Source organism: Tenrec ecaudatus, chromosome 2, assembly GCF_050624435.1.
Source record: "Tenrec ecaudatus isolate mTenEca1 chromosome 2, mTenEca1.hap1, whole genome shotgun sequence".
NCBI lineage: Eukaryota > Metazoa > Chordata > Mammalia > Afrosoricida > Tenrecidae > Tenrec > Tenrec ecaudatus.
This window is the reverse complement of record NC_134531.1, coordinates 289,630,096-289,651,628: the sequence shown is the minus strand read 5'-3', so window position 1 is coordinate 289,651,628 and position 21,533 is coordinate 289,630,096. Positions and strand designations below refer to the sequence as shown.

The 21,533-nt window shown below is 39.9% G+C and overlaps 1 protein-coding gene and 1 non-coding gene across 2 annotated transcripts; both read left to right on the top strand.

The window, feature by feature from the left end:
• Positions 1-14,719: 14,719 nt before the first annotated feature.
• LOC142441901 (U4 spliceosomal RNA) lies at positions 14,720-14,860 on the top strand. The gene has a single exon (XR_012783184.1). It is a non-coding gene; the product is annotated as a U4 spliceosomal RNA (small nuclear RNA).
• Positions 14,861-17,156: 2,296 nt separating this feature from the next.
• On the top strand, positions 17,157-21,138 carry LOC142440647 (OX-2 membrane glycoprotein-like). The gene is made up of 3 exons (XM_075542954.1): positions 17,157-17,283; positions 19,767-20,105; positions 20,831-21,138. Exons 1-3 carry the CDS (start codon positions 17,157-17,159, stop codon positions 21,136-21,138), a joined length of 774 nt encoding a protein of 257 aa, XP_075399069.1.
• The last annotated feature ends 395 nt before the right edge of the window (positions 21,139-21,533 follow it).

Here is a 21,533-nt window from a genome sequence, read left to right as displayed (position 1 = left end):
TCCTTTCCCTAGGGACTGCACCATTTTATATTCCCACCAGCGATGGAGGGTATTCCACTGTCTGCAACTTGAACTTCACTTTGCTGTTTTCCTTCTTACTCTTTAATGTTTTTTCTGATTGCAGTATTCTAATAGTTATCATAGGGTGATAGTTATCATGGGATGATGTGATAACTCATTTGGACTGATTTCCAAAATTTTGTTAAAGCATTTTATTGGGGGCATGTAGAACGCTTATCACAACTCATCCATCCATCCATTGTGTCAAGCACATTTACACATTTGTTGCCATCATCATTTTCAAAACATCTGCTTTCCACTTGAGCCCCTGGCATCAGCTCCTTATTTTTTCTGCTCCCTCCCATTTCCACCTACCCTCATGAATCCTTGATAATTTAAAAATTATTATTTTGTCATATCTTACTCTGTACAACGTCTTCCTTCACCCACTTTTCTGTTGACCACCTTACAGAGAGGATGTTATATGTAGATCTTTGTAATCGGTTCCCCATTTTTAACCCACCTTCCAGTCACCCTCCTAGTATCACCCCTCTCACCACTAGACCTAAGAAGTTCATCTGTCCTGTATTCTCTGTGTTTCCAGTTCTCGTCTGTACCAGTGTACATCCTCCAGTCCAGCTGGATTTGTAAGGGAGAACTGGGTTCATGATAGTTGGGGGAGGAAATATTTAAGAATTAGAGGAAAGTTGTATGTTTCATCGCTGCTACACTGCCACCTGACCAGCTCTTTCCTCTCCAAGACCCTTCTGTAAGGATATCCAGTTGCCCACAGTGGCCTTTGGGTCTCAACTTTGCTCTCCTCCTCATTCACAATGATATGATTTTTCCTTCTTGATGCCTGAAGCCGGATCCCTTTGACAAGTTGTGATCACATAGGCTAGTGTGCTTTGTCCATGTAGGCTTGGTTGCTTCTCAGCAAGATGGCCACCTGTTTATCTTTGATCCTTTAAGACCTCAGATGCTATATCGTTTGATAGCCGTGCACCATCAGCTTTCTTCACCACATTTGCTTATGCACATGTTTATCTTCAGTGATCTTATCAGGAAGGTGAGCATCCACTGATTTGATTTTTCCTTCTTTGATGGCTGAAACTTGATACCTTTGACATGTGATCACACAGGCTGGTGTAATTCTGCATGGGCTTGGTTGCTTCTCAGCAAGATGGCCGCTTGTTTATCTTCAAGCCTTTAAGACCCCAGATGCTATATCTTTTGATAGCCGGGCACCATCAGCTTTCTTCACCACATTTTCTTATGCACTCATTTGTCTTCAGCGATCATGTTGCGAAGGTGAGCATCATAGAATGCCAGTTTTATAGAACAAAGTGTTCTGGCATTGAGGGAATACTTGAATGGAGGCCCTATAAATATATTCACATAGATTGGTTTCCTCATACTCATAAATAAATATATTTACATATGTACATACCTGTATTTATACCTCTATAGATGCCCTTTATCCCCTAGTTCTTTCCTCTATTTCCTTTTACTTTGCTCTTATCTCACTATCATGCTCAGCCTTCATTTGGCTTTCAGGTTTCCTCTCGGTTACATTACCCTTGCTCAAGACCTACCAGGCCTCCTACACTCTCTTTCTCATGGCTTTGGGACTACTTGTTGTTCCCTTATCCCTGAGTTTGTTAACACCACTTCCTTTGCTCTCCCTCTCCCTCTCACTTATTCCCCTCGAACAGACAATGATTTCCAGAACTTTAATGGTTAACAAAGTGAGCGTCTTCTCACGTGCTAACTTTCCATTTAGAGGATCTTCCTGCTGAAATGCCAGACCTAGTTCTTTGCCTATATTTGAGAAGGCTGTCTTATTGTTCTAATATTATTTCCATTTTTACATCATATCTCATAACCATCAGTCATTATCAAATTGTGGGATTTTGTGGCATTTATGTTACAGTGGAATTTTTAAGTTATATCCAATGAGTATCACAAAAATACTAAATCAAAATGTAGTATTTAGTAATATTGTGGTCAAAATAGCTTCTTTTAAATGGGTCGATGACTAAAATTTGACGGGTTTTTTCTGCTCTAAGAATGAAGGCTCTCTCTACTCAGGCAGAATTATATTTGCATCTCAGTTATATCAATTAATCTGTGTATATCTTTGGGTGATTTGTTTAGCATCTCTACAATTTCCTATTAGTGTTTGGCAATTGTACTCACCAATTTGATATAAATAACCTTTGTCAATTGGTTTAGCATATTACCTCATTTATTAAGGTTGAATAGCAATTATTATTTTTAGAACTTTATTTTCAGAGATTATTACTCTCTGAGTAATTGGATAATATAAAGTTCTTTTGTACATATGCTACAATAGATTATTTAAGTGGATGTATCTTTTTTATTCATAGTGATACAATATTAATACTTTATTGAATTTATTTATTTTTAACATATGCCAGCATGATCATATATTTGTTTATTGTCCTATAAAATGAAATGTGACAGATAATCTTATGGCAATCATTTAAATGTCAAAAACTTAAAAGAACTTTTCAAGTTCATGTTCCCTCACTGCCGTCAGGAAATTTCAAACTTCAGTTTCCTTTCAGTTTCCTTTTGACAGAGGTAGAAAGCTTTTGCTTTTTCACAGGAACCAGCTAGTGGCTCCATTCAGCTGACTGGCAATGAGCAGCTCAGCATAGGACCCACTATGGCACCTGACACATTTATTGCAGGTAAACTTGTCAAGCACCAGTATGTGTGTAGATAAGACTATAGTCCCAATGAGCATGTCTGCTTATGTCTTCCAGGTCTTTCCTGCTGTGCACATGGTTGGAGATATGCGTGCATTGGACTGATAGTTATGCTATGTGCTACCTTTGCCGGAGCCATTGTCTATACTCGTCAAATGAAAAAAAAGTAGGTTCTATTACTCTCTGCCAATGACTGAGAAGAAGGGTAAATCAGGTCTTTAGTATGAACTAGGCCCATTTTCAAGTTAAAAATTTTAAGTAGCAGTGGGATACAGAAGAAAGTATCTATAGTTACTTCAAAAACTCATTGCAAAATATAATGTAATTTGACACATACTTTTTCAGGTCACTTCATATACAATACAACCCAGGTGTAACAAAATTAGGAAGAAATGCTCATAATAATTACAGTCCTATGTCTCCCAGTCATTATATATTCCCTTTGCCATCAGCAAGCACCTCTTCTGATTGTGACTCTCTGGCTGCTGGGATGAAACCATCCTTCATTCTGGAAGGGTCTGGGCCATTAGTGGTCATGTTGGGTTGTATTGCTATAATAATCTATTAGACTTTCATCACAGGGCATGGTAGTACCAAGAGACATCCTATGGGTTTTCCAGTATTACAGAGACCTTCTTTTTAATCTTCAATATGCAATATCAATCTAATTTTCCCTGACCTTGCCTCTTGAATTAGGGATATCGAGAACATGAAGTAGAGAGGCGTCATTTCTTATTTCCAGTTCAGTGGAAGGGATGCTGTTTCTCCTGGTGGGATCACATTGTAGAGGGCAAAGGTGATCAAGGTTCTTGAAGACGAAATTCTGACATAGTGCTAGAGAGTTTCCATAACTCTAGCCATTGGTCACACATTGGACTGCAATCCCCAAGGTTCTCGGTTCAACATCATCAGCTGTTCCGCGGGAGAAAAATGGGGCTTTCAAAGAGTTATCTGGGAAACTCACAGGAGCAATTCTTCCCTGTAGTACAGCGTTCCTATGAGTCTGCATTTACTCGATGGCAGTGAAGGAGACAGGATCGTGAAGATGTATTTTGAACTTGACACTTGAGAAGAAACTTTTGTTCTGGGCATTTAAGACCAGAAGTGAATAAAGACATTAGCTAGATCAATGGTTACGTACTAGCACTGAGAGTTGACTTAATTTACTCCATCAGAGAAATTACATCTGAAATCCCAACTGTAATTTGGCTTTACTTATTTAGCTTTGTGAAAATCTATGATCCCAAGTCCCCCGCATCCTCCAGGACAGAGATGATTTGAATGTGTATGTTGTGTGCTTGATGATGACAGTGATTAAAGACACCTGGGACACAGTGTTTGCCTTACAGTTTTCCCACATAGGGAGGATTCTAAAGACGTCCTCTGGTTTGCTATCATGATAGCCCTTGTCCCACATATCAAGGATCCAGTCTGGGGGTTCTTTCAGTTCTTGATTTTGCCTATCTCAATTATGTAAATGAACACGGCAATATCTTCATGGGGTTGGTGGCTATTCTAACACTACACGTAGTTTAGTTGAAGACCTAAGGGTGTTTAAGGGTTTTATTGTCTTGGGGGTTCCACCAGACTCGATCAGACTTAAAAGTCAGAGTTGTGTTCCACATTATTCTCTCCAGTACCTTTGATTGTCATTTTTTACAGAGTAGTAACTGCGCACCATCCAGCTATGGTAATCTTAGAGTGGTGGAGTCTGAGATTCCTGTATTCCACTAGTTTTTGGACTAGCTGTTTGCATGCATCTTTGGGATTTTAATCTTTTCATCATTAATGGAAAGGATCTTTTACAAATATGGGAAAGATGAGTGGGTGAAAATATGCGAAGAAAGATTAAGTCTTCAATTTTGGAAATGTTAATTTTGAAATATCTATTTAGCATTTAAAAGAAGGTGTTAAATATATTTATAGGGAATGTAGCCAGCAGATAAAGACAGCAGTGTAAGCATGGTATATTTTCGAGGAGCACAAATCATAAACTAAGACTCTCATTACTAAAAGATTACTATAATATACAAGTTTTATAGCTGGAATATTTTCATTCTGAAGTATGTTTCTGAAGTGCCCAAATACTGACTGAAACCGTGGTCGTGAAAATCCTGCCAGAGATGTCTATAAAGACTGACTTAGCCCTCTTCTTCTGAAAGATCAACGATATTACAACCCTATAGAGTGCAGTTATCCTCTGAAGCATATGAGGTCACCAGGTATTGGAACAGACTCACTGGAAAAGGATTAATTGTTGTGCCTTTCAGATATTTTATCCAAAAGAAATGTGAATCTTACCACATTTAATTCACTGCATACTTGTATAACACTGTCAGAGGGAGTAAGTATTTGAGCTACATAAACCATTCTGTTATTTCTCCAGGACAAGGAAGATAGAGGATCCAACACCAGAGCAGGCACAGCCGCTTGAAATCACCACTTGAAAAGTCATCAAGAGAAGACTTTCTTTAACAACCATGCATTGAGCAGACATTTGACTTTTGTGGTCATGGTACATTTCAAAAGGAGACCTGGACCACAGTGGTGAAAGAGCTCAAGTGCTAACCCAAAGTCAGCAGTTCCAATCCACCAGGCCTTCGGGGCTCAGGATGTGACAGTCTTGTATGGATTGTTACGTCCTGACAACCCTGTAGGAGCAGGTCTAATCCATCCTATAGAGTCACCGTGAAACAGAATTGACACTTTGGTTTTGGATGTTGGTTCGTTTCTAATGTTAACGTCAACTAACCTTCCACATGGTTTATACATTTGGTAGCAGAACCATCAATTTTAGAAATAAGTGAATGCAAGGATTTGATTAGCTATAGAATTCAATTTCTGAGTTCAAAAAATATGATGTAATACTCATGTCTCAGAATGATTCCATTCGTCCCTACTGGATCCCATTTCTACCAACAACGGTAAATGGCTGCTTTTCTTTAAGATTTTTACTGCTCATTAATAAATATGAGCATGTCTTGGTATATACCTCCTCATTCTGACTTACCTTACTTGATGCTCTCCTTGACACTTACTCAGGTGGTTTCTGCTTCATGTTTGTATTTGCTAAAAAATTTGAACCTTATATTTTATATCTTATATATTGATTTACCCTCCCTAATGGTATCAAAATCACTTAAATTTCTCAGTTATCTCATTAAATAAACGGAAGAATTTAATCATTTGATTTTATGTATAAATGGTTCATCTAAGATTTGGGTTTCCACTCATGCAATCTTCATCTACCTCAGGATCACAGAGAGATTTCCTCCAATTTATTAGCATCAGAGTTTTTAAACATTGATGTCAAAGTTTTTAATGATTTACATACAATATGGGGTTGACCTAAAGCATTATTTCACATAATAAAATGAGCAACTTACATTACATATGATTTATTCATCTCCTATATCTTGAAATTTCTTCCTGGATTATTATTTTCTGTTTCTACTGGAATGCTTTTTGCTAGAACACGTTTTAAAGAAAATTCTTAACAGAAAAATTCCCTGAGGCTTATATGATTGAGAATATTTTTATTGCATCATTTACTTTTATAATATTTTGTTCATGACACCTAGGAGCTTTTGAAAGAAAATGTTAAGTGAAATATCAGCTATGAGAGACACACTTAAAAGAAAACTAGATAAAAACAGACAAAGGCTTAAAAATGACTTTGGGACCATGACGTGGCACATCACAAGACTCATCCGGAAAATACTCCTAAAGGCCAACAAACAGACCTTGAACTACTAACAGTTTTTTTTCTTTGTTTGTTATCTTTTTGTTTTGTCTTTTTTTATCTTGTAAATTTTTTATGTTAGTGGCTTTTGTGCCTATCAGTGTGTCGGTGTTGCTGCTGTCAAAGTCATGTTTTTATTTGCCACATGGGTGCTGTCAAAACCATCTGCATTTGTATGCACATATTAATATATCTGCAGGTACAACTAGATAAGATAGGCTGGACAAAAAAATGAGAGAAGAAAATAAGGGGACTAACGGTCCCAGAGGGACATGAGAGCGTGGGCGGTAGGGGAAGGGAGGAGGTGTTGGCCAACACAGGGGCAAGGGAACAATGAGTGGTTTAAAACAAGTGGAGGGAGGATGGGAGGACTGACAGGGAGTGACAAAGGGCAAGGTAACTGAGAGGAATTACTGAAATCGGAATGAAGGCTGAACATGGTAGTGGGACAGGAGGAAAGCATAAGTAAATAGAGGAAAGGAGTAGGTGGCAAATGGCATACAGAGAAACCTAAATACAGACATGTACATATGTATATATATGATTATGGGGGAAATAGACCTATGTGCATATAATTATAGGTTCAGTAGTAGGGTAGCAGGTGGACTTTGGGCATCCTCATGCATATTTTCTCAATACAATAGCACCTTGCCCAGCTAAACGGTCATTCCATGATACCCACCTTCACCGAAGACAAACGTGTGTATAAGCAAATGTGGTGAAGAAAGCTGATGGTGCCCAGCTATCAAAAAGATATAGCATCTGGGGTCTTAAAGGCTTGAGGCAAACAAGCGGCCATCTAGCTCGGAAGCAACAAAGCCCACAGAGAAGAAGCACACAGCCTAAGCGAATACAAGGTGTTGAATGGACCAGGTAGCAGACACCAAGGAACAAAAACCATCATTGTGTGATCACCTAAGTAAGTGTCAATTTGACAAGGGATGGTCTGTGGTAGGTACACAATCTGTTTTCAGTCTGAGAGGTTGGAGTGAAGGAGTGGAGCCTAGCCTATTAATCAGGTCGTAGCTTGATAACCTCACTTGGAGGCGCTACGGAGATCAAAAGCTCCCTTAAAGTGGACACAGGCTCACTCACTGGGAGATGTTGCAGCTGAAAACACACATGTAACTACGTTATTGCCCTGAGATGGATGAACCACATGGAGACCCCTGCCAGTGCTGAGATGCTTGCAATGCCACTGGATCCACAAGACTTCTCACCCCCTAGCCTGTGAGCTTCCTACATTCAGCATCATTGCATGTGTCTCATGAGTCTCAAGAGGATTTCAGAGGTTGATATCAAACACATGAGCTAATATCACACTTCTGGACTTGATCTGGACTGGACTGGGATGTTTCATCAATATCCCATTGATCTTGTATATAAAGCTCTTTCTTATACACATATGAGTGTCTATGAAATTGTTCCTCTAGTCAACCCAGACTAACACACTTTGTTTGATTCATTTTTTAAACTTTACTTATTTCATTGTTGTTGAAAATATACGTAGAAAATGCACACACCCATCCACAGTTCTGAATATGCAATTCTGCGACATTGGAAATATTCTATAATCTGTGTAACCATTCTCATGTTCCTTTCTGCGTTTTGACTGTTCGTTAACAAAAATTTACCACTCTCTAAGATTCCTGTCCCATTTTGATGTTACTGTTGTCAAATTGATGCCACATAGCTCATTCTTAAGAGAGCATAATGCTTAAAAGGCAGACACCAGGAGATATCAGGAGATAGTCTTGGTATCATGCTTAAAGATGAACATCTCAAAACAGTTTCAGGGGTTCTTCCAGGCTCCCTGGCTCCAGAAAGTCTAGGATCATGAGATATTGAAATTCTGTTCTGCATTTCATCCCTTATCATCAAGATTCTTCTTTAGAATATTTTAATACACTAATATTATTCTAAGATTATAATGCTCATTAAAATTGCTATGCATTCCATTTCATCCTCTTATTCTGGTTGCTTTCTTTGGTTATTCCATGCAAAGAAATCAATTGTGACATCTTGGTTGACCACTTCCTAGCTTTCAAGATCCCAGGTATTACGGAACAGAGTAGGAAGTAGAGTAGAGGCATTAAGCACTGTATCATGTTAACTAACTGAAATGCCCCCCGTAACCATGAGCTCGAACACAGAAATCAAGGAACCAAATCCCATGAGGTGTTTGATTGGACATAAGTAGCCTCAATAGCTACTCTTTTTTTCCATCTTTTAAAATTTATAGATATAGCAACTACACAACTTTTGTCAATTCAACTTTTTACTTGGTTGTATAACCCTGCCTTCAAGCAATGTGTATTTCTATCACTCTGAGCAGAAAGAGAGTAATCCATAAGCAATGGCCCCCTTTGCCCTACCATCACACCCTTGGTAACTACTAAGAAATCTATGGTCTCTACACATTTACCTGTTTTAGTTTTTAAAGTGTAAATGAGGTCATTTGAATTGTATCCTTTGTGACTTTTTTCACTAAGCTTAATGCTTTTAAGTCTACCCACATGGTAGCATGTACAAGACTTCATTTCTAAGTACAAAGGAGTGAATGCGTTGAAACAATTGCTGCAATGGTTTATCAGGTTTGGGGTGGGTGGAGGTTTGCGGAATTGGGGAGCAATCAATGAATCTGGTGGTGGAGCACCAGAATTGATTGTGACAATGTATATACTACTCTTTTTGATTAATTGGGGTTGAATATATATATATATATCATTCCATAGTACAATCATATCAAATAGAATTGCACAATTGCTACCAAAAATAGTTCCAGACATTCTTTTTCTATATAAACCCCTTGACATCACATCCCTTTTACCGAAACCATCATAACTAATCCCTCTTCCACCCAAACCCTTATTCTACATGCTGTCTCTATAAGTTCATCAATCCTGGGTTTTATATACAGAAAAACAGAAAAGCATATAACACTACTTCAAGAGGGTGACCTCCACTGACATAACCCTTCTGAGATGCACAGAATATAAATAAACAAAAACCCAGAAATACAATAGAAAACAAAAATACATTCAATTTTGAAAACCAGATCAAGTCCAGCTTGCATCATACATGGTCTACTGAAAAGTTTTAACTCTTCAAGTCATTTTTATGCCTTTGTTCTTCCATAATCCTCGCTCTGAGCCCTCTGTTGATTCGCTCCTTTCCTCCCTTCCCTCAATTTCAGATAGGGGGACTTATCCAGAGGCTTATTTCCTAGGTAGCTACATAAATGAGTCTTGGACTCCCACGGTCATCTATCACCTAAACACATTAGAGTCTCACAATTTAGGCTCTGGTACTAATCCCTCCTTCGACTTTGGATTATATGATTTACAATCCATTGCTGAACGATGAAGGTGTGCTTCTTCCATGTGCACTTAGTGGACATCTCACTTAGATGGCTTTTTGGAGATAAGACTTTAAGACCCCAGATGCTATTTAATCTAATAGCTGGGCACCATCTTAATACTTTGCTGCATTTTTCAACAGCACACATATTGTCTGTGTTCCCTTCCTGAGGGTGAGTATCAAGCCGGGTTAGGATGCAAGAACTAATTGTTCTTAAATTGGAGCTAAGATTTAGTATGATCCCAAAACTCATTTATGGATCTATGCTTTTTCCCCCTTTTAATTTGTTGTTATTTGGATGTTAATACCTATATCACATTATTCCATACTTCAATCATGTTAAGCAGAATTGTGAGATTGATTTCATTAGCAGTTAGGTAGTTAAAGTTTATTGTGCCAACCTGGCCGATAAACACATGTGGGGTTAATTGAAGGGCGGAGGGATAAATGGATCAGGAGCCTCACTTTTCTAGTTCTCAGGTCTCTTTGTTTGTGATGGTTGGACCAGGGTGAAGTTGCTTTGGCCAGTTCCCTGCTTCAGCTTGCAAGGCTCACTTCCTGCAAGATATTCCTGAGGAGAAAGCGCATGGACATACCCTGATGCAGCCCTGGCTGCTGGTGCAGCTGTGTGGAGACCCCTGCCAGCGCTGAGATGCTCACATGATCACTGATTCAGCTTTCCTCCTGCAGTCAGCGTCATAGTGTGTGTATTGCCAAAAAGAGGAGGACTTTGTAGATTGATGTCAGATATATGGTGATTGTTGCTCTGTGGATTTGAACAGCACTAGGTTGGGATGTTTCCTTGATGTGCACTTGCTCTTTATATAAAACTCTGTCTTGTACATATGAGATTTCATGGATTTGTTTCTCTAAAGTACCCAGACTAACGCAAGCTGTCTCCAAGCATACTGGTGTTATTCCTTCCTAGACTCCTTGACATCATCTCCCTTTTCAAAAACATTTTTATTACCTTGTTTCCTTTATAAGTTTTTCCTCATGAATTCTAGGATTTTGAAAGAAATAAGCTCCACTGTAATTTCACATTAAAGAAACACACTTAAAAGAAAAGGAATAGGGAATGGTTTTAAAACCAAAGAATAAGAGAAGTTACACTGGCAGAAATCCAACGCAAGCTAATAATTTCTCTTATGTGTGTTCAGCAAAAAACACGTTCAAGGATGTTCAAAATTAAAAATTACTACAAACGGAAAATCAAAGCAACTATCTATTTAAAAATCAATAAAGACATACATTGGGATGCATATAATTTATATACAAATAAATGCCATGAATATACATGAATTACATCTACATAGAGAAATGAATATTGAATGAACTATATCACATGCAACAAGATGAATAAATGCTTCAAATTTCCTCTTGAATGAAAGAGACTAGACACATAGGAGGTCGTGCTGAATGAAGACACACTGTAATCCAGGAGTAAGACAGGAAGTTGAGGCTGTAGCGTTAAAGTGGGAGCGTTATTCCCCATTGCAGTAGTGTGGTCTTTTTTTTAAATGCTTCTTTCCATGTATTTATTAAACCATATTTATTCTAGTCTTTTTTTTTTTTTTTTAGTAGTGTGGTCTTAAAGGGAAGGCTGGGCTAAGATGCTGGGTCTAGTTGCATGGACATGTTCCCTCTCTCGTTATTCAAATCACATACTTAACACACGTAAACATTTCCTATATTAAAAAAAAGGTCCTAGATATATAATTTAAGATAGCAACTTGATAAAAACAAAATGCATTTCAAAGTTAATTTAATTCAATGTTTTAAAAATATTCATTCATTATCTTCTTTCATCCAAAATACCTTGAGATATATTTTGTAATTTACATGTCCATCATGGAATGTCCTCAGAAGTCTTACTTCAAACTCCCTGAATCCTGAATTCTCTGCTGGAGGAGGCTGCTTTTTTAATGTTGTTGTTGTGGAACTCATTCTAGCTGCCCTCCTTGGGAACGGTTATTCCACAAAGCTTTTCCTCCACCAATCCCCACCTGTCAGGATTACTGGCTCTCCAGATAGACAGGCAGTCTCACTCTCCAGGTTGTTGTACAGTTTTCATCTTGGTTTGAGGGTTTATTTAACCTTCGTAGTGTTGTTGTAATGTTTCTAAGTGGGCTTTGTCTGCTGTGTCCCTTCTAGCACTTCATGAGTCCCATCAATGTGCGTTTCCCATGTTCTCACGCATGTGGTTCTAAGTACAGCAGTGATTTGATTACGGACAGTCCTTCATGTTCCTCTTCTCAGAAGACTCCTCTGCAATAGGGAGTGACACTCTCTGAGGAGGTGACTGAGTGAGCTGAAGAGAGGGCTTTGCAAGTAAAGTAAAAGTGACCTTTGGAGAGAGCCTGCAGGGAATAGGAGTGGTTAAGGGGCTGATCCACTATCTCAATATATCTTAATGGACCAGGCATTCCTTGTTCAATAGGTGGCCCTTATAAAGCATACATTACAAATAATGATAGCATTCTTCAGAGAAAGTATGGACCCAGGTTGGCCTCACTTACTATCCACTATGCACTCTGTGAAACAAGTACTTTATGTCATTTGAGTGTTTGCCAGCATGTGTGTGTGTGTGTGTGTGTGTGTGTGTATGTGTGTGATGGCTGTTTGCCCAGGCTGAATTGGCTTTGCTGTGAGGCGTGGTCACCTCCCACTGGGGACACCTTACAAAAGGACTTGGTGTGGTCCAGCCTACTAGACGAGGTCTTCTCTGCTCAGCCAGCTACAGAACAGGCCAACTTACTGCTAAGAAATGCCACTCGGAGGGCATTGTGTCCGCTAAGGGGCCCTAGAGGACTCCAGGCAGGATTGGGTTTGAGGGAACATATTTTTTCAGTGGTGTTCTAATGAGCTACTGAGAATAAAAATAGGAATTATTGGGAGCTGAGGGTAAGGAGGGTCTGGAATTTGGGTCAGAACCTCCATTGCCGCTGAGCGGGTGGTTTCCTGGCCACACAAAGGAGCTGGACGGAAGTGACGCTCTGACCTGAAGACCAAGGTGTGTTCTACCATCACTGAAGACCATGCCTGGCTCAGCCCAGTCTGTGTGCTTGGATATTGCCTGGGCTTTAAGTGTTTCATAATTATATTACTTATTAGTCCTATATGTTGATATATCTTTGATGGCGGTAGTTTTTTGGTTGTTTTTGCCAGGAGATCTTGCGTTCGGTTTTATAATTGCTCTATTTGCAAACTGAGAGAACTCATATACTTGAAGAAGGTCACATTTCGTACCCAGTGGTGAGGGTTACATACGAACACAGATTTGTTCCAATAATAGCTCACACATGCACCCGCTGGCTGCCTGAGGATTGACATGAGCTCTCTGAAACCTTCCCATGGCTTAAATGTGTGAATATTACCCATGACTAAAATGAAAGGAACCAAAGAATTGTGCTGTCACTTATCAAACACAGTAACAGGTGGAAGAAGATGCCTGTCTTGAGGAGATAAAATGCTAGGTAGAAATTAAAATCTCCATAGTTTCCTTGTATTTCCGCCTCAGCAGGCTGATCCAAAGTGTGCCCTACTCGCCCATGCTGGACAGCCCACCATGCTGCACTGTGCAGCCTGGAAAAGTGAGAGAGCACCATGGGTCCTCAGAGAAGAAGAGCTCCATCCACTGCCCTCAAGTGCATGGTGACTCCTAGCAACTCCCTAGGAGAGAGCAATAGCCAGCAGCCTCCATTTCTCTCTATGTGAAAGGCTGGTGGGTTTGTACCACTCCACCCTGCTGTGAGCTGCCCAGTGCTTAGGCCACAGCACCCCAAGAGCCCTCTAGTTAGGGGTCCAAACCCAAACTGAGAAGAGTGTAGCAAGAAAACAGAGAAGACTTCAGAAGGTAGATATTTTACTGATGGCTTTCTTGTTGTTTTTCAAAGAACTATACAAAGCCTCACTGCCATGTACACACCCTATTGGACAGGGTAGAGCGGTGGTTTTCAGACCCTAACTCTCCATGGCAGTAGCAAGCTCTGTCTTTCTCCCACCGAGAGGCTGGTGGCTTCCAACTCTCGACCTTTGGGATCACAGCTGAACTCCTAACCAGTATGCAGCCAGAGGGACAAGAAGTCTGGAATGTGCGGAAATAGAGTCAGCCCCAGTACTGTAAGCTGAAGGGAAAGTTCAGAGCAGGAAAGGCCAGGTATTTGCAGAGCAGATTGCTCAAAGATCTCATTTGACTGGATACAAGTAATAAATGAAGATTTGTTTTCTTTTAAGTGACTGGTATTTAAATTATATAAATGGGAGAAAGTAATAGAAACTCTGCTGTTGTCAGATCATGCACACTATTTGTGGGCTCCCTTTGTAGTTCTCCATTGCTCTGAGGATCAGCCCCTCATTTAAAGAATTCACCCTCCCAGCCCCCATTTCTTTCCTCTTCTGCCCACAAGCAAAGGTCAGTTATAAATGTTGTTCTAAACACACAGGGAACTCCACACCTGGCATCTGCTCAAGGGGCTCAAAGCCGCATAGGCTTCTGACTGGGAGGGGCCATATCGGGTTGCTGTCTCCTTGGCAGCCAACACAGGGCCACTGCCAAGATTCTGAGATCCTTAAATAGCCAGGATTGAAGTCTCTAAATGCCTGAGAGTAGGAACAGAGATGAAGATGTTATGTAGGTGAGCAGATCTGAGGAATCGGTGGGTGGGCAGGGAGGGGAGGGGCAGCCATCTCCTGCTGTGATCCTGGAGTGGGGGGAGAGACCTGCTAAATTCTCTGAGTGTGGCTGTCAATTTTTGCTTAGTGCTCATTCATGTCAGCATTGATGCTTTTAAAGCACAAAGACTAGGACAATTATCTGTCAATATGACTCAGAGTCCTGAAATGATTTGACCTCTCTCACAAACTAGTATATATAATATATATAATTGGGCAGTAGGGATATCATAGAAAGTGAGGTTTATCTGAGGCGTGATTATTGCTGATTGAAAACTTTTCCCCATAATATATAAATATATATGGCAAATATATTCTGAGCCTTTGACTTTAGCTACCATCAACAGGCAGACTCCTTGTGTACAGACCAATATGCCTGTTTTCAGGTAGTAAAATATTTAATTCATCTCCACAGACTAGAGGGAAAACCTGTACAAAATAAAATACTCCTATCTGCATGTATTATATCAAGGCTTTCTTGCTTATTTCTTTGCTTTAATCAGGGGGCTTTTGCTTATGACAAATTGTTTCCTAATATGTCACAGAATGAGATAAAGCCTTATCTCCTGGCATGACTTTCTGCCCTCACTTTTCTTAAAATACAGATTTTAGTACAAGAGGAAGATCCAACATTCTTGTTTTTTCTTTACATGTTTTGCTAGAGGCTAGATTTCCATGTGAAATAGAGGCATCATGGTAAATAGATGACGGACGGATGGATGGATGGATGAATGGATGGATGGATAAGTAATTAAGTAGACTTAGGATGTAATTATGTCCCCCATGATTTGCCTTATCTGAAAGAGTGTGGGTATTCACAGATTCACAGCAGAGTCTAAGGAAACATTTATATCACATTTTGTGATTTTCTGAATAATGGACCTGAAGCAATTAGGGGCCTTTGCTAGGTTCCCAGTCGCTCTTTAAAGCTCTAACACCTGGTCAGAACTTCCATGCAGACAGAGAGTTAGTGCCTAGGTTTTTCCTTCAGTAAAATATCCTGTCCCTGAAAACCACAGTAGTGATATTAAATGGCTTAGAGGAGGGAGGCTGCTAGGCATCTTTATTTGAAACAAATCCTCCCTCTGAGGTGCTAAAAGGATCAGGTCCTTTTCCTTTTGGGAACTGATTTTACTCTCTGTCTCTCGTTATCAAACATAAGAGCTCTCAAGCAGGTCTTCCGGTCTTGAGGCATGAGGTGAAAGGTGATTGGTCCTTGAGGCTGAAGAAGAAGTCTTCCAGCAGCTAGAGCAGCATGGAGATGACTGTGTGGTAGATAGACAGACATCCACAGCGACAGAGGCTTTCCTTCCTCTGGGACAGGTGCTTGGGGTGAAATTTGAGATGGAAATATATATTACAGGAATTTATGAATGACAAGGTCGGAAGGGTCAACTACCTAGAACATGAAGAAGGTGTGTTCTGTGAGGATACCGTAAATACTCGAGTATATGCCAATCTGAATATTTGTGGAGGCCCCTTATTTACCATAAACACTGCATTAAAATGTGCTGAAATTCTCGTCTTATACTCAAGTACATACAGTATATATTATTATACATATTCAAGGGGGCTTCACATTTAGGGGGAAATTACCTTATTTTTAATTACATATGCCATGAATTGTTTGAAGTCCTCTAAAGTGTGGGGGTGAAGCTATGGGCATGGCGTTGTGAGAGTGAAGCCAATCCTGCCCCAGCGAGACTGAGTGCACTTTATGAGACTGTCTTGTCCTGAGACTTCCCCTGACTTCAGTAATTTATTTTTAATCTACTTTTTCCTCATTAAGTGTAGCTCTGAAAGACTCTGGATCAAGATCACTTCTAACCTGCACAGCAGAAGACACACAGTCTTCAGAGAGTACTCATGTCAATAGGAATGATGGAAATACAGGGGAAATTCTATCACAGGGATTGCATGGAAGCATGCTTTGACCTGACAGAATGAGCACGGATCTTTTAGAAATGCAGCAGGAAGAAGATGTTCTAGAGAAACTTCTAGGAGGAAGATATATAGAATATGTTACTTTGTATTTATGAGATGCTGGAGACTAGTAGCCAGATTAAGGGAGAAAGTTGGCCAAAGTCCTTCAATTGTCAGTGGTCTACAGTGATCCCTTCTCTGCTTTTCAAATACATTGAGCATATGACTTTAAAATGAGAAGACGTTCATATATGTCCATTTTTTATTCCATTGTAATGCGAATCATATTGCATTTGGAAGTGTTTAATGCTTTTACAGAAAAGTCAGATTTAATATTTATACTTCAGTTATCGCAGGTGAGCTTTAAATGATGAATAAAACACCACGAAAAATATGTTTTGGAAACTGTGTATCCATTTTAGGACAGTAGTTTTTCAGTTCCCCTCACTAAATATGCTTAAGTTAGGTTGATCAAGATTATCTGCATAGTATGCATAGGCCCAAATGATTGGGAAGGAGGTAGTAAGATCCCAAAGATGAACTTTTTTTTTTTTACAGGCCGGCAGGTAAATTCTCAGAGCTTGTGTATCATCGTGTGAGAGCTAAGAACAAGAGAGAGACGTGAGATTCCACCCAGATTTAGAAGTAGACCACAGAAGACAGCAAATGTTGAGCTATTATTCCCCCACCTCAGACGGTTAGTGAATGACTCCACGTGGGAAATGCAACTTCCTCATCGGGAAAGAAAGGCTCCAGGTGTTGGTGACAATGCTCTCATCAGTTTCATGGAATTCTCGCTCCACTTGGTTCTTCAGGCCCTCGTGCTCTGCAGCTGCATACAAGGATCTGGTGAGTTCCCTTGTTGATTTCCCTCTCAGGTGCATTCAGGTAGATTTGGGAACATGGGGCAAAGAGATCTCTGCCGATTATGGGCATTTTCTTCAGACTTTCATATTGAGATTATCACAAGGGCGTGACTCAAAGGAACAACTGTGAGGGGCGTTCAGGGACCAGTAGGGCTGCGTTCTATTGGGCAGAACATCCTTGAGTGGAAATTGACTGTGCACCTAACAGCTACAAGTTTTCAATTACATCTGTCACTTTGATCTCTCACTTGGCATATAGTTAAGATGTCTCAGGCTCACAAAACACGTAATAAAACAGATCAGACAGACAAGGATTCTTTGGATCAGAAGGATCATCACGCTGCTCACTGACCTGCTCACAGCCTGCTGTTACTTAGAGAAATCATGAGGGTGATAAATGGAGTAGGACTTATCGAGAGCCAAGTTCACAGAAAGTCTGCCTATTAGAGAAACATATTTCCAGTCACTCCTGTGGGAGCCCCTGAAAACATTGGGTGCACGATAAAGGAGGGGACTCAGTGCTGAAGTTTGGATATCATAAACCGAGGGGGTGGACATGTGGGATTCCAAGGGAAAAGCAGAGTACCCCTTGTCTGACGACCCTGTTAGGAGGGCCATCGCTTGTTCAGGCGCACTCTGCAAATTCAGAAAAAGCATTTCTTCCCCTCTAGCTTCAAGATTGGTTTTATAGGTCTACACTTCCTGATTAATGATAAACGACCAAGGGATCACTTCCTAATTATCATCGATATTATGATAATAATCACAACCTAATGGAGTTGACCGTGTGCATGGAGTGCATGAGCCAGAGATCGAGAAAGTCGCTGTGAGCTCAGAAGGGCAGGGTGCCTTTTGGGATGAGAAGTGACTATGAGGGACAGAGACACAATTGCCCAGTCCCTAACAATAACAAAAATTCTGATACCAAAGGAGAGAAACCAAACCAAATGACTGAAATGACAATTGTAGAGGCAGAGCATCCTCTCAACACACGGAACTGACCAATAATCCTAGAGATGGCTGCCGACCCTCAGAAAACTCATCTCTCAAATTCGATTCTCTCTCGTTGTCCTCAGTTCTTTCACTTTATTATGCCTTTAAAATATGATTCTGCTATCAGGCCACCTCTGTTGCTCATATCAGTGAAACTGTTGTTCTCCTGAAAACTATTCCATCTAAATATAACATTTTAAAAGGTTTTAATAGTTTCAGTTATGTTTTTAAAAAGAAATCCTTATTACGACTTAGGTGTGGATTTGCCGTACAATGTTTACGTATGATTTGAATATTGGGACAATCTGAATGTGCATGTAAAATACTCATATATTCGTGCACCCCCACAAAACATGCACTGGCACAGTGGACTTATTGTAAAGTTCTTGTTGAATTCTTCCTAGGAGATAACCTAGTTAGATGCCATTCTTCACTGCATATAGTTTCACCCAAGTATGAAATGGAAGTCTTCTGAAATATGTAAGTCACTCAGTCTCCATTGAAACAATGGCCAGTCTTAATGTGCTCTCATGGATCATATGATGGCATCTATGATCTTGAAGAACAAACCTAGGTAATTCTTGGCTACTGTGCTAGGTACATAGTCTGATGTCAATTTGAGACTCAAGAGTGAAAGGGTGGAGTTTAGCTTGTCAATCAGGTCACAGCTTGATCAACTCATTTGGACACAAGAAAGAGACAAAAACTTAATGGGAGGTGGGACACATGCTCACTCCCTGGGAGATGTTGCAACTGACAAGACACATGGAGCTACGCTAGAGCCCTAAGTTGAAAGAGCCATGTGGAGACACCTGCCCTCACTAGGATTCTTAAGCTGCCACTGGATCTACAAGACTTTTCACCGACTGGCCTTCAATTTTCCTGAATTTGGCTTCATTGGATGTGTTGAGTGAGTCTGAAGAGGAATTTATAGATTATTATCAGACATATGGGCTAATCACAGACTGATGATCTGGACTGGGCTGGGATGTTTTCTCAATGTTCAATTGCTCTCATACATAAATCTCTTTCTTTTACGCATGAGTTTCTATGAATTTGTTTCTCTAGTCTACCCAAGCGGACACAACAATTAAGTGTAACTTATTGTATCTCATATTTATCATTTTACCATGTCTATAATTAGCAACTTCTTCATTTGTATTATTTAATCATATTCTAAATCACTATCTACTAAAATAACTTTTTATGAACAATAATTTTCCTGGGCTGGTTGATTTGTTTCCAATGAACTCATTCAATAAATATTTCTTGATTAACTTGTATGCTAGAAATAGTTTTAGAGACACAATATTCAGTGTCAATAAATATTAAGGAGTTCATTTTATATTGTGGAATAAAACAAATAAATGATACTTATCACACACCCATAGGGAGAAATGATATGATATAGGTAAGTGCAGGTTAGTGTAATATTTCATTTCTCTTTCTCAATTCGACTTGTTTCTTTTCCAGGTTCATTTTATCAGATAAAGCACTATGATCATGAAACTGCTGTACTGGGGGAAAATATGACCCTGTTCTGCAACATGACAACTCCTGAAGATGTTCTGCAAATTACTTGGCAAAAGATCCAAGATTCTTTGCCACAAAACATTGGTACTTATAGCAGGAAACATGGGGTAAAGATCCTTCCACCATACCTGGATCGACTGCACTGTGATGTCATTGAGCCCAAGGCCTCCTTCCTCACTATCCGTGAAGTCACATTTGGTGATGAAGCCTGCTACAAATGTCTGTTTAATGTGTTTCCATATGGCAGCCACGGGGCACAAATCTGCCTTCATATCTTAAGTATGTGCATTTTCTGGAGGGGAAAATGGCAGGAGGAACATGGTGGAGATGTGGTCTTTTAGGATGGGGTCCAGAGAGAGACGGTTAGAGGGTAGAAGACTCATGGTAGTCGGATAGGGCCTCCATCGTACAGAAGAAAAATGCCGGCCAAAGATGGCTTTGTGATGTGTCTAGTGTGACACAACATGGAACAGGGAAAGGACTGGGCTAGGGCACTTGTCTTCTTTTCTCACTTCTTTACATTCGACAACATACACTTAATAGACATGGGTAAACTTCATAGAGATTCAAGGGTGTTTTACTGCAGATATGGAGAAAGAGGGGGAGCAGAAGTTATATGTAGGTTTTACGTGAGTATAAGGACAGGTGAAGACTTAGAGATGAATCTCAAGAGATATAAATTAACAAATGGTGATACAGGTCTTGATAATGCAATATATTTATTCTTCTCACATAGCTGTAAATTTAAAGTATTCAGAGTTTGCATGACATAATTTTAGGACTGAATAAATGTTGAGATACAAATTGTTCCTGTCAAATGGAAGGTTCTATTTATTGGAGTGAAATTGTGAAGTTTGAGAAAACGTGGGAGAGGTACTTGAGAGGGATGTATGCAGCACTGTGACTTCATATAGATATTTCCCGAAACTCAAAATTAACACAATGGGAATCTATTGTGAACACTTTTACATTTAACCTCATATGTCCATTTTCTGCCCCCACAGCTGTGTCGGAATTAAAAGTTGATCTCCAGTCCATGCCTGGCTCCAAAGGTTTTCTCAGGGCTACCTGCTCAGTTATGGGGAAGCCTGCTCCACAGATATATCTTTTCCCCTCACAAGTCCTGGAGAATCCACCTGAGGAACACCGTGCTCTGAACCCAGAAGGCACTGTGACTGTCACTAAAGTGAGCGACATCTCTTTGGAGGCTGCTGCGTCTCTAGGAGTGCACCACCTGATTGTGCACGTGGACCATCCTTTATGGACCGAAGATAAGATCGTTCCTCTGGCAGCGAAAGATGAATGTAAGTAGAAGGGATCACGTAACAGGGAACAACATGGATCTTTCTTGAAATATTTTGCCAGAAATGTTCATATATGACATGGTTTTTAAAACACTCACCAAAGGAATTCGTGCAATTAGATAAATGATCCAAATGAAGAAGACATTTCTGAAACCGGGCTTATTCCCTGGAGCATTGTTTTATTTAAATGGAAAATTCTGCTTTATTTGTTTTGAGCTATATCTACCACAACCACATCAGTGAACATAAACCTCGTTTACAACACGATGCGTCCATTACTCACTGTATAGTAGTTACCATTGACAGACGGAAGAAGTCATCTCTCAGTGTCACCCGTGCTCCTCTGAAAGGGATGTATCTTCCACTTTGAAAGTAATGTCCCAAGGTGCTTGCAGATGATCCC